The sequence below is a fragment of the Acipenser ruthenus genome, chromosome 17, assembly GCF_902713425.1.
Source record: "Acipenser ruthenus chromosome 17, fAciRut3.2 maternal haplotype, whole genome shotgun sequence".
NCBI classification, from domain to species: domain Eukaryota; kingdom Metazoa; phylum Chordata; class Actinopteri; order Acipenseriformes; family Acipenseridae; genus Acipenser; species Acipenser ruthenus.
In genome coordinates, this window is record NC_081205.1 from 12,967,613 (window position 1) to 12,979,804 (window position 12,192).

Here is a 12,192-nt window from a genome sequence, read left to right on the forward strand (position 1 = left end):
GGTGAATGACACTATACTGCTTGGGATAGGTCAAAATGAACCACTAAACTTTTTAAAGTAATTACTAGACAATATAGAGATGACATAAGAACAGTAAAATGGATGGAGCACACAGTTTTATCTTCCATAAAACACATTTAACATTATCGTTGTAAATTAAGAAATGCAACAGCAATGAAAAGCATCTCAATGTTTGAATTAGGCAATAAATCAGTTTGAAGATAATTTGTGTTAAAGAGTTGTGATGGGGTGCCAGCTCGCCCCTATAAATTTGTGTTTTGTTATTGTTGTATTTTTACTATTTTTATTATGGTTTTTGTGATTTTTGGTTTGTTTAAAGCCTGTTTTGTGTTTGTCTTTTTGGTTGGCCATCGTGCCTTTTTATTTGTGTTTTGTTAATTAAAATATTTTGGTTTCACTGCACTTTCTGTCTCTGAGTCTTCCTTCTGCTGCTATCCTGCCACAGGTTGGTGTCAGAGTGGGATAGCGCCCCCTGGAGACTCAGAGCGGAAGTGCAGTTTTTTTGTTTTGTTTAAAAAAAAAAATCACAATTTATAGGGGCGAGCTAGCACCCCATCACAAGAGTACATGACATTTTCTTAGTCTTTTTTGTGTACTGTCCCCTTACCTTATTATGGTTTTATTGCAATAACATTGTGTGTTTAATCTGTTTTGAGAAGTCTGTATAAAGCTGCTTTCTCCTGAGTTCAGTAACTAGAACAGAAGAGCAGCTCCTGACCTCCGGTGAAAGCACAGACTTATCCAAAAATAAACAAATACTCAAAATAAAAAGCTACCTAATATCCTGTTTGAATACAGCAAGTCTAGATGTGTCATTTTGCAAAAAGATGCATCTTTCCCAAGACATTTGTTAGAGTTATTACCACTGGTGTCAACAGTAGATCACTCTCTCTTGCACACACAAAACAGTCGACTGACAGCAATTCTACAACTGGCACTGGCTGACACATACATTCTTGTGGAATAAAATAAAAATTGATAACAAAATATTTCGACTTCACAGAACTCTTCACATCCCAAATTGCCATAGAAAAGACACAAGAGACCGGGGATTGCTCCTGAAGTAAAATAATTACCACATTGCTCAAGAAAAGACATGCTTATACCACAAGAAACTTGCTGGAGTAGATTAATTACATACTTGCCAACATTTGGAAACTGTTCAGCGGGGCACTCGTCTTGGGGGGGGGGGGTCATACGCATCATACACATGGGAGGAGTCATACGATATTATCATATAATAGACGTACCCCCCCCCCCCCCCAACTCAACACGATACGACCATCATGACAGTAATAATAGACATCTTACCTTTATATAAGTTAGTGATCAGCAGATGTGTCAGCCGCACGAAGAGCACAGTCGTGTGGTTTTCACTAACTCACTGTGCAGAATAAATGATTTTTTTCTATGGGTAAATATCTGGACTTTCTTCCTATGCATCGGGACGCGGGACATTTGCTAGGAAATTGGGACTGTCCCGACCATATAGGGACTGTTGGCATGTATGTAATTACCACATTACATCAAAGATACAGATTGATTAAAAGCAACTTTACAGACAAACTCAGAGACACTGCAATGGGGTAAAAGAATTAGAATACTTGATAAGTTGTTGCTGTAGTTTTAGGGCCTGTTTTTTCACTGTGGGCAAATTGCCCATGTTACACATTTACTAGGGGGCAATTGGCCTGCAGTTTGTCCATACGGAAAATATAGTCAAAAGAACTGCAGCAACAGGTTCTGTAAGGTATTAAGAATTGATACAGTGCAGTTTCACTGAACAATTGGAAGAATTAACTAAATGTACACATGAGTGGTCTAATTCTATCAAATTGTACTCAGGGGTGATGTATATTGTATTATACCACACATTAACACTGCTGTCTCTTTCTCGGCGTTATCTGCTGTATTTGACTAAAATAGATGTGTTATGAATTTGGCGCAATGCTTGGCAGTACATTAGCAATGCTAATATATGATAAAGATTACATTATATTATGGTTTATACCTGTTTTTTTAATGCATGGTAAAAAAAAAAAGTAATATTGGAAAATATTGGAAAATATGAATAATATATTTGAAGCTTTATTGCATAAAAAAAGATTATACATTAATTTTGGATTAATGCAATTATTATTGAAATACTTCACAAGGACTTAATTTTATAAATGCATAATCAGAGACTTCCATTTCCGCACAGTTATTTGAAAACACTTGCAGTAATTAAACCATCAGGTTAGGTGATTCAATCCTCTTAATGTGTCAGTGTGGTATAAAACAAGAACCTCTAGTTGGAGCAGCATGCAACACTGCTGATGGAAACTAGAAGAACTAGAAACATTTCCGATCTGCAGTTTGATATGGCACTATCCCTCTCTCCCTCACACTCTCTATTCCTCTCCCTCTTTCCCCCTCTTTATCTCCTCCCTCTTATGCTTTTTCAATCACTCTCTCTACCTTGTTCTTCCTCTTCTCTCTCTCTCCCTCCTCCATATCTCCCTTCCCCTCTCTCTCCCCTTTCCTCTATCCTCCTCTCTCTTCCTTCTTGTTCTCACCCTGTCCCTCTCTACCCTCTCCTCTCTCACCCTCTCTACCTCTCTCTCACCTCCTCTATCCTTCTTCCCTCTCTCCCCTCCTCTCTCCCTCTCCCCCTCCTCTCTCTCTCCCTCTCTTCCTCTCCTCTCTCTCCACCTTCCTCTCTCCCCCTCCCCTCTCCCTCTCTACTTCTCTCCCCCTCCTCTTTCTCCCTTTCTCCCTGTCTCCCCATCCTCTCTCTCCCTCTCTCCCTCTCCCTCTCTCCCCCGTCCTCTATTCTCTCTCCTCCTTCCTCTCTCCCTGCCACTCTCTCCCCCTCCTCTCTCTCCCTCTTTACCCCTCTCCCACCTCCTCTCTCTCCCTCTCCCTCTTCCCTCTCTCCCCCTCCTCTCTGTCCCTCTCCCTCTCTACCTCTCTCCCACCTCCTCTCTCCCTTTCCCTCTCCCTCTCCCCCTCCTCTCTCTCCCTCTCCCTCTCTCCACCGTCCTCTCTCCCCCTCCCCTCCCTCTCTACTTCTCTCCCCCTCCTCTCTCTCCCTTTCTTCCTGTCTCCCTGTCTTCCCCTCCTCTCTCTCCCTCTCTCCCTCTTCCTCTCTCCCCCCTCTCTCTCCCTCTTTACCCCTCTCCCACCTCCTCTTTCTCCCTCTTCCCTCTCTCCCCCTCCTCTCTCCTTCTCTCACTCCCTCTCTCCCCCTCCTCTCTCTCCCTCTACCACTCTCCCCCTCCTCTACCCTCCTCTCTCTCCCTCTCCCTGTCTCCCTCTCTCCCTCTCTCCCCTCTTGTCTCTCTCCCTCTCTCCCCCCTCTCACTGATTCTCTCTGATGGATTAGGGGGACGCCTCCAAGTCGGACTCTGAAGCAGAGTCCTACTCCCCGGGCTCGGAGAAGGGCCAGTCTGCCTCTGCCGGTAGGTGAATCTGGATTGATATTCTTATTAACTATGTGAGTTGAGCCCCTGCTGATTGTGTGTATAACGCTTGCTGTCTCTCCCCTGCGTGGCGAAGCCATGGTGCCGCTGAATGGTCACTTGGATTTGAAGAGCCGCCTGACCCCGCCCCTCATCACCCACACTGCCGCCACACCCATGCCTGTGCCCAGGAGTACAGGGGGGCTGGGGGAGCTGGCACTAGGCTCCGAGACCCGACGAGGAAGCAGCACCTCCGTCGATCCTAACTGCTACGATGTCAAGTCACCGGTCAGTCTGAGACACACACTGCTGCAGGGCAAGAGGGGTAGCGTCTAAACAGCAGAGGATCGAAATGGATTGCATCCAAAAATAAAGCCAATTAACAAAATTAATACAAATAGTAGAACTATTATGGACAACGTATGACAAAGTAATAAGCACTTTCTTTTTAATTATTCCAAATTACTTAGCCTTAGTAACTGTTACTGAGCGTTAAGCAATTCATAGATCATAGTTATTCGAAGTAAAGTTTGTTACATTCTTTATTTAATGTTAGTAAAAGCAAAGAAGTTACTGCATTCAAATAGTCAATTTCATGTTTTGCTTGCTGAAAATCAAGTAAATTAATAATACAAACATGGTACGATTGCCAAGAAGAGGTGGAATAGCATTGGCATGTTGACAATGTCATTCTGCATGAATATCGACTGAAATAGAAAAAAGATTCTCAAAGTGCTGAGTCGATGTTCAGTTATCCACAGTGGATTATTTGCCCTGACTCACCTCTTGTTTATCCCTGACTCTTCCTTTCCATCTCCCCCTGCCCAGCAGTGCAGTGCTCGCAGCTCCCCCTACGCCCCTTGGAGCACGGCGAGCAGCTGGAACAGCCGTCGATCCAGCTGGAACAGCCTCGGCCGCGCCCCCAGCCTCAAGAGACAGAAGAGGCAGTCCGGGGAGAGGCGCTCGCTGCTCTCAGGGGATGGCAAGTCCAGCTCGGAGGAGGGCGAGGGCTCGGAGGGGGAGGCGGGCTCCGTCAGCAGCTCTCTGCACCAGCAGGGGTCGTTCGACCTGCCGCCCGACACCCTGCAGGTACCCCACCACCTCTGCCGCTCCGCGAGCATGCACAGCGCGCGCCCCCCGCTGGCTGAACACCAGGACTGCAATGGGAAGAACTCAGCCCGGCTGCAGCAGTTCTCGATGGACGAGCCGTGCAGCGAGGAGGAGAATATCGAGGATGATGGGAACATGGTGAGGGAGAGCAGGCACATCCAGTGATAGCGCTTTAACCTGTTCACTGCCATGCAAATAAAGAGTTTGTGAAGCTTCCATATCTCTCTATTGAAGTCCTTGTTAATTTATACATGCACAACATCAGTAGTTAATACAATCTAAGATACTGTTTGGATTCGGACAGGGAATCAGAAATCTGTAGAAGCTGGGGAGTTTAAGAAAAGAATCTGGAAAATGATCCTTAAATGAGCCATTGCAGGTACCTTATCTGTATTTTAAAACAGCCTCAATTAAACCTGATTGGCTCCGATATCTCACAAGATTTCAACTTACCAATCAAAACAGGAACCCACATGGCCGGATATAAACAGTGTGTTTAACCCATTAAGTGCCAGTGTCCTCATTTGAGGACAGGCTACTTTGTCCTTTTTTGGAGCATTTTTAACCTGTTATTTTAATTTTCTCTTTAATTACCACCCTAGTGTTATGATAACTTGCTCTAATTGTGTTAACTGCAAAAGTCAAGTCTAAATGTAATGCATCAAATGACATAAATACAGCTTCCGTTCTGATTTTTTCAAAGAAAAATGTATTTGGTACTTAATGGGTTAAAAGAGACCACAATTACACACTCCTGTAAAAATGACTGGTCCACTGATTGTCCTACAGCGTTGTCATTGACAGTGATTGCTGTGCTTGCTGTGTTGATGCAGGGTCGCAGAGCCAGGCTACGCAGGTGGGCTCGGAAGCGGCAGCCCGCGTGGTGTCGGGAAAGAAGCAGCTGGGCCCTCTACATCTTCCCACCACAGTCCAAGTAAGCAGGGAGTCACTCAAAGAGTTTATATGAAGTGCAATCAGGTTTAATAGTCCAGTATACTATAACCAGCGTGCTCACACAGAACACAATGCAAGAGTAAGCACCATAAGACCTGACAGAACCACAGCAATCAGACTTAGAAGGTTTTTATGTGTGAATCAGATTGCCTTGCTCCATTTCAGTGCATGCCTTGCTTTCTGGGACTCGGTTACTGCTGCACTTCCTAGGTCATTTCTAGCTGTGTTTTAGTTCCAGACATGCTGAAAGGCTTCAAATATCCTCCATCAAATTCACCATGAATCCTAGTGGAAACTCCAAATTCCATCATGACGTGAACACTAAGCCATGGAGACACGTATAGCACATTTCACTATAGATATCAGCGTTGTTTAGTTGATTTGGATTTTCCATTATGATTCATGATGAATTTGATGGTGGATATTTTGAATCTTTCAGCTCGATTTAAAACTACCTGGAACAGTAACAGGAACAGGCTATCCGAAAGCAAGGCATGCAAACTGAGAGCTTTCTTTAACCAATATTATTTTTATTGAAATGAAATATGTGCTGTATTATTATTAGCAGACGCCTTTATCCAAGGCGACTTACGGAGACTAGGGTGTGTGAACTATGCATCAGCTGCAGAGTCACTTACAACAAAGTCTCACCCAAAAGACGACGCACAAGGAGGTTAAGTGACTTGCTCAGGGTCACACAATGAGTCAGTGGCTGAGCTGGGATTTGAAACGGGGACCTCCTAGTTACAAGCCCTTTTCTTTAACCAGTGGACCACACAGCCTGTCTTGATGTCTGCCTGTGAATGTTTTTTAGGGGTTTTTTTCCGACTGCCTGTTTGTTTCTGTTCAAGGTTCCGGACGACGTGCAATAAAATCATCTCTCACAAGATGTTTGACCACATCGTCCTGGTGATCATCTTCCTGAACTGCATCACCATCGCCATGGAGAGGCCCAGGATCGACCCTCACAGTGCGGTAAGGCCTGGGGGCAGCACCTTCTCTCCTGCCTCTCCAGGGGACTGGGTATCGCAGAGAGTGGCCTAATTAACTATCATCTCCTGCCTGCACCTCTAGAGGCCTGTATTTAAATCCAGGGCCTAGGGTCACAAGTGAAATGTGTTTGGTGGTCTCAGTCACATCGCAAAACAAACACTACACAGTGGGTAGGATGAGTCCTATAGTCAGGGTAGTGCAGGGGTCCCCCGAGGTCTCCCCTGGTAAAGGCAAGGCCGCGTGGTGTTCAGGGTGAGTCCTATAGTCAGGGTAGTGCAGGGGTCCCCCGAGGTCTCCCCTGGTAAAGGCATGGCCGCGTGGTGTGCAGGGTGAGCCCTACAGTCAGGGTAGTGCAGGGGTCCCCCGATGTCTCCCCTGGTAAAGGCATGGCCACGTGGTGTGCAGGGTGAGCCCTACAGTCAGGGTAGTCCAGGGGTCCCCCGATGTCTCCCCTGGTAAAGGCAAGGCCACGTGGTGTGCAGGGTGAGCCCTACAGTCAGGGTAGTCCAGGGGTCCCCCGATGTCTCCCCTGGTAAAGGCATGGCCACGTGGTGTGCAGGGTGAGTCCTACAGTCAGGGTAGTGCAGGGGTCCCCCGAGACCTCCCCTGGTAAAGGCATGGCCGCGGGTAATTTAAATTAAATTAAGGTAACATAGGCACAAAAAGGATAATTACACAATTACTTGTGAGTTATGGAATGGGTGTTTACAAAAGATAGACTCACAGGCCACTGTTTAATTTCTTGAGCTTTAAGGGAGCAGGGATAATGTTGCCAGTGCTAATAACTATAAAAACACTATGGTGGAATACATAGTAATATTAAAAGAAACATATAACATCATTTTTGACAAACGGTGGCTCCACTCCTAAATGTTAAAGTGTGAAAAAGTTAGGTTACAGATGTAACCCTGGTTCCCTGAAAGAGAAGACAACCAATAACCAATACTTTTGGGGTATGCCTGCCACAGGTCAGGTATTTACTGAGCATTTTATGTCAGAGCTGCCGATAGGCCCTTCCTGGGAGTGACGTCCTCGGTCCCACCTACAGAGGGATTAAGTAGTGCATTGAACCTGCGAATGTGAGTGATGCGACCTCACAAGGTTTGTTGGTTGTCTACTCTTTCAGGGAACTGGGGTTACATCCGTAACCTAATGTTCCTTTTGAATTCAAAGACGGCCAAAACCAATACTTTTGGGAAAAGCATACCAAAGCTGTCACGAGGGAGTGTGAGCGGAGACAGCAGACGAGGGACGACTCGACACCGCAAAACCACAGTTAGTGGTGCGAGCGTGCAACCTCAAGGACCCTTGTGCCTAATGAAGGCATGGATGGATCTACCATTGAGTCGATAGAACCTGGTGAATGTATCAGCTAGCCGCAGTACAAATATCAGTCAATGAGGCTCCTCTAAAGCTCATGATGTAGCCACTCCTCTGGTAGAGTGTGCGTCCACTCTCCCAGGTGGGGTTAGGCCGGCATTAGTATATGCAGTCGAACTTGTGTCCACAATCTAGTGAGACAGTCGCTGCTTCGAGAGGGCTTGACCCAGGGTCCTTTCACCATGACAGACGAAGAGCTGGTCAGACTGACGCAGCACTCTCATCCTATCCAACATAACATCTCAATGCCTGAACCGGTCAGAGGGAATTCAATTTCCGATCCTCCTCCGAAGAAAAAGGTGGAGGATGGAAAGCCTCTAGTTCCACTGATTGATTCAAGTGGAAAGCTGTAACCACCTTAGGGCTAATAAAGGCTGTCTTCATAGAGATATATTTCAGCTCTATGGAATGTATAGACTCAAACGGGGCCTAGTGAGAGCCTCCAATACCATGTCTAGACTCCACTCGGGGAGAACGTGCTTTCTAGGAGGATGTAAGCGCCGAGGGCCCTTCAGAAAACGGGTCACTAGTAATGAGCGCCTGGGGACCCCGAGTCAATGGGGACATGGCATGCAGATATGGCTTCTAGTACACTTTCAACGTAGAGGGGGATCTACCCGCCTCTAGCAATTCTTGCAGAAACTGTAAAATAATTGCTATAGGGCAATGGATGGGGTCATGACCTCTGGTCATACACCAATTTTGAAAATACCTGCACTTACAGGCATACAAAGACCTTGTGGAGGAGGCCCTAGTGTTCTGCAGTGTACTAACGACTGCGTCGGAGAGCCCTAAGGTGAACAGACCCATAGTTGGGGGTAAGACAGTCACCAAGCTAGGCAGGTGAGCTGTAAAAATCCTTTATTTTATACTTATATTCTTTTTTTCTTTTTTTTTAGCTGCAAATCGCAGAGCGCTGTAAGGTTAGAAAACAAACTACAATCTGGTAGTAGTAGGCTGGTGAAAAGAAAATGATTGATTTTCGTAGCGGTTATAGCTCAGTTCACAGAAGCGTTTCTGATTCCAGGGAAGTGGCAAGCCGACTTCCAGCAATAAAATTGCAACTTGAGTGAGAGCTCTTTCACACAGACTCAATCACAGCAACTGGACAGGTTAGTTATACCTACCTACAGTTACCTGATATGGGAAGCAAAAGAGAAAGTGAGCTCTGCGGAGTGACTACTTATTCCCTCGGTAGGCGGGACCAAGGATGTCACTCCCCGGAGTGGCCTATCGGCAGCTCTGACATAATATGCTCAGTAAATACCTGGCCTGTGGCAGGCATATCCCAAAAGTATTGGTTGTCATCGAATTGAAAAAGAACCTCTTTTCCATGAGGATGAATAAGAGTCTTCTGGTTTTGCACAGAGCCGACATTACCACTTCTAGTCACCTAGGCAGGATTTCAGTTCGAAGGTGTATGTGTCAGTGGATTGGTAAGAGAGGGTTCGAATCAAGCTCGAAGACAAGAAGGAAGAGATGTGTTTTATTGGACATCATCCAGATCTCAGCAAGTCTTTAAAAGGGAAGACTGACAATGTGAAATGACAAAACCTGAACCAGTTTTTCACTTTACATTGATGGTGAAAAGTGCAATGACTTATGGCACCCAGAATGGAGCGTTCTTTTTCTAGAATTCTGATGTCATCATACCGCCATCATACTGTACTTTTCTAGATTTGGGAAATGTGTGGAATGTCTGGAGAGTGTTCCATTGTTCCATGAGTGAAAATGTGTCAAATTCAGTAGACAGCTTGAAGAATCATCCTCTTACTGAGACAGGAGTACATTTACTTAACTCCTGTACTCTTGTTGCAAGTGTTAAGAACTACTGATCACACAACTTCAGAACAAATAAAGCAAGCCCAATGAAAGAGCACCACGCTACATCAGGGCATTCCCACGATTGTCACAAATACATTCTCAGGAATTTCACCACAGATGTATCTGACTAATGTTAAAACAGGTTAATCTGTTTAGAATGTAATTTGTTTTATAAATATAAATTCCCATTTCACCACAGCTGTACTTGTTTCTTTTTTTGTTGTTGTTGCGAAATCATCCATCTCTAATGCCTTCATATTAAAATATGCTGACTGAGCATGTCATTGAAAAACAGCCAAGGGCTAAGACACCCCCTCCTTGGAAACACTCCTATCTTTTGCCTGTGTGCATAGGATCTTTTTATAGGTTAGATGTGTAATATATATATATATATATATATATAGAGAGAGAGAGAGAGAGAGAGAGAGAGAGAGAGAGAGAGAGAGAGAGAGAGAGAGAGAGAGAGAGAGAGAGAGAGAGAGAGAGAGAGAGAGAGAGAGAGAGAGATTAGGATTGTGTAAACTGTTCTAGGGCTCGTTGTGATAATGCAGCATGGAGTTTGGGATCTGGGCTTGTTTTGGGTTTATGTAAAGTTCATGGACCCTAACCCTGACCCTAACCCTAACCCTAACCCTAACCCTAACCCTGACCCTAGCCCTAACCCTAACCCTAACCCTAACCCTAACCCTAACCCTAACCCTGACCCTGACCCTAACCCTAACCCTAACCTCAAGCCTGTCATAATTTCTTGGAGCTGCTCTTCAGTTCTAGTGGGCTGCCATAGACATATATAATCACAACCTTTCCAACCGAAGGATATGTCACGATACACCGTCCTTCGGATGAGACGTGAAACCGAGGTCCTATTGTAAGTGACTCTGCAGCTGCAGTTGGAGTTCACCCCCTAATCTCTGTAAATCGTTTTGGATAAAAGTGTCTGCTAAATGACTAATTAATGTACATGACAGTTTTTTTTATTTCTGTTGTGTATGAAATGGAACTAGTTTAAGCTGGTAAATAAAAAAAAATCCCATCACCACAGCAAATGTCCAAATTTATTCAGGTAAAAAAAAACAACACAAAGTAAATAGTATTTTTCTATAAAGTAATGGTATATAATAAAGAATTCGTTTTTAAGTTGGGCAGGTGTGACGAAGTTCCCGCCCCTGTGTGTATTTTCTGTTATATGTTGTGTGTGGTGTGTTAAATGTTGGTGTATAGTTATTGGTACACGGGATATAAACGGGTCTGTGTAACACGAGTGTTTAAAATGTATATTTGTATTTAGGCACGAGGATGGCACAGCACTTCACGTGCAAGTAAAATGTAATATGTGAGCACGGGGAATTGCACTTTATTGATTCACGTGCAGTTGTACCGCGACTCCAATTGAATGAATGATTAGCAATCGAGTCTCGGTACAACTGCATAAAAGCAGCATGTTTTCACTCACTCGGGGTTGGGTGTTCGAGAGTGGAGAACGGGAGAGAGAGAGGAGTTAAAATAAATGGAAAGAATAATAAAAATAATAGTAAGTGTTTTCACTCACCGTGTTTGTTTGTCTCCGTGCACCGTTTGTTAAGTGTCTGTTCGTTTTTGTTTACCTGTTTATTTTGGCCGCAAGTGCCGTGTCCTGTTTTTTTGTATTCTCTTATTTTGTTTATTAAGTGCTCAGCTTCACCAACCTCACTGTCTCTGTGTACTACTTCCTGTTTCTGGTCTGACGCCACCCACTCGGGCCATCTTTGTGACAGCAGGCCTTCTCATTTATTTGGAATGTTTACCTCCTGGTATGTTACACTTAAAGCTGTTTACTGCCAGCAAAACTAAAGGAAACGTGTTTCCAAAGTGGCTGATCACTAGATGGTGCTGCTCTTCTATGAAGACACTTTGATCTATTCTGGGTTACATATATCTATGGCAGGTGACTAGAACTGAAAACCAGCTCTGGAACTCCAAGGAAAAAGCACCAGAGTTCTCTGTACTTGAGTAACTGCAATTGAAGTACACACAAGAATTAGAAACACCATGAAGGGGAAGAGCTGCTTCCTCTTTTAAAATCCCTGATAAAAATACATAATACAACAATGCAATGGGATCCAGCACTGTGGCTGCTGTATGGGTTCAGTGTAGGTCAGGCCAGTCTAACCATCAGACTTGCAGATCTGTGGGGGATTTCTGTCCAGGACACAGAGATATACTGCAGTAGCATGGGGAAACACTGTAGCTTTTATATGGTAATCCATTGGCATGCAATATATATTGAGCTCTTGTTTTGGATGGTCTGTATTAGTTAGTTATACCAACACAATCAACAGCTTTACATTTTAACAAAATTAGATAATGTACAATATAGAAGAATAGAGGAAAATAAATGGATAGATAGTTTCTTATACTGAAAATACATACTAATGAGCATGTATTATAGTCCTATATAAGACATAATAGTTTACTGGTCTGCAGTGTG

General features: G+C 44.4%; 1 protein-coding gene across 12 annotated transcripts in view; it reads left to right on the forward strand.

Moving 5' to 3' along the window:
• The window catches only part of cacna1g (calcium channel, voltage-dependent, T type, alpha 1G subunit), a 160,869-nt gene that overhangs the window by 76,387 nt on the left and 72,290 nt on the right, over nt 1–12,192 (forward strand). For 7 of the 12 annotated variants that reach the window (XM_034039010.3, XM_034039015.3, XM_034039013.3 and 4 more), the window contains 5 exons: nt 3,389–3,464; nt 3,562–3,752; nt 4,293–4,712; nt 5,408–5,508; nt 6,380–6,503. In XM_034039010.3, coding sequence (XP_033894901.3) covers nt 3,389–3,464; nt 3,562–3,752; nt 4,293–4,712; nt 5,408–5,508; nt 6,380–6,503 — 912 coding nt within the window. The remainder of the gene's footprint in view (nt 1–3,388; nt 3,465–3,561; nt 3,753–4,292; nt 4,713–5,407; nt 5,509–6,379; nt 6,504–12,192) is intronic. The other 5 variants (XM_034039017.3, XM_034039019.3, XM_034039018.3 and 2 more) reach the window with 2 other exon arrangements.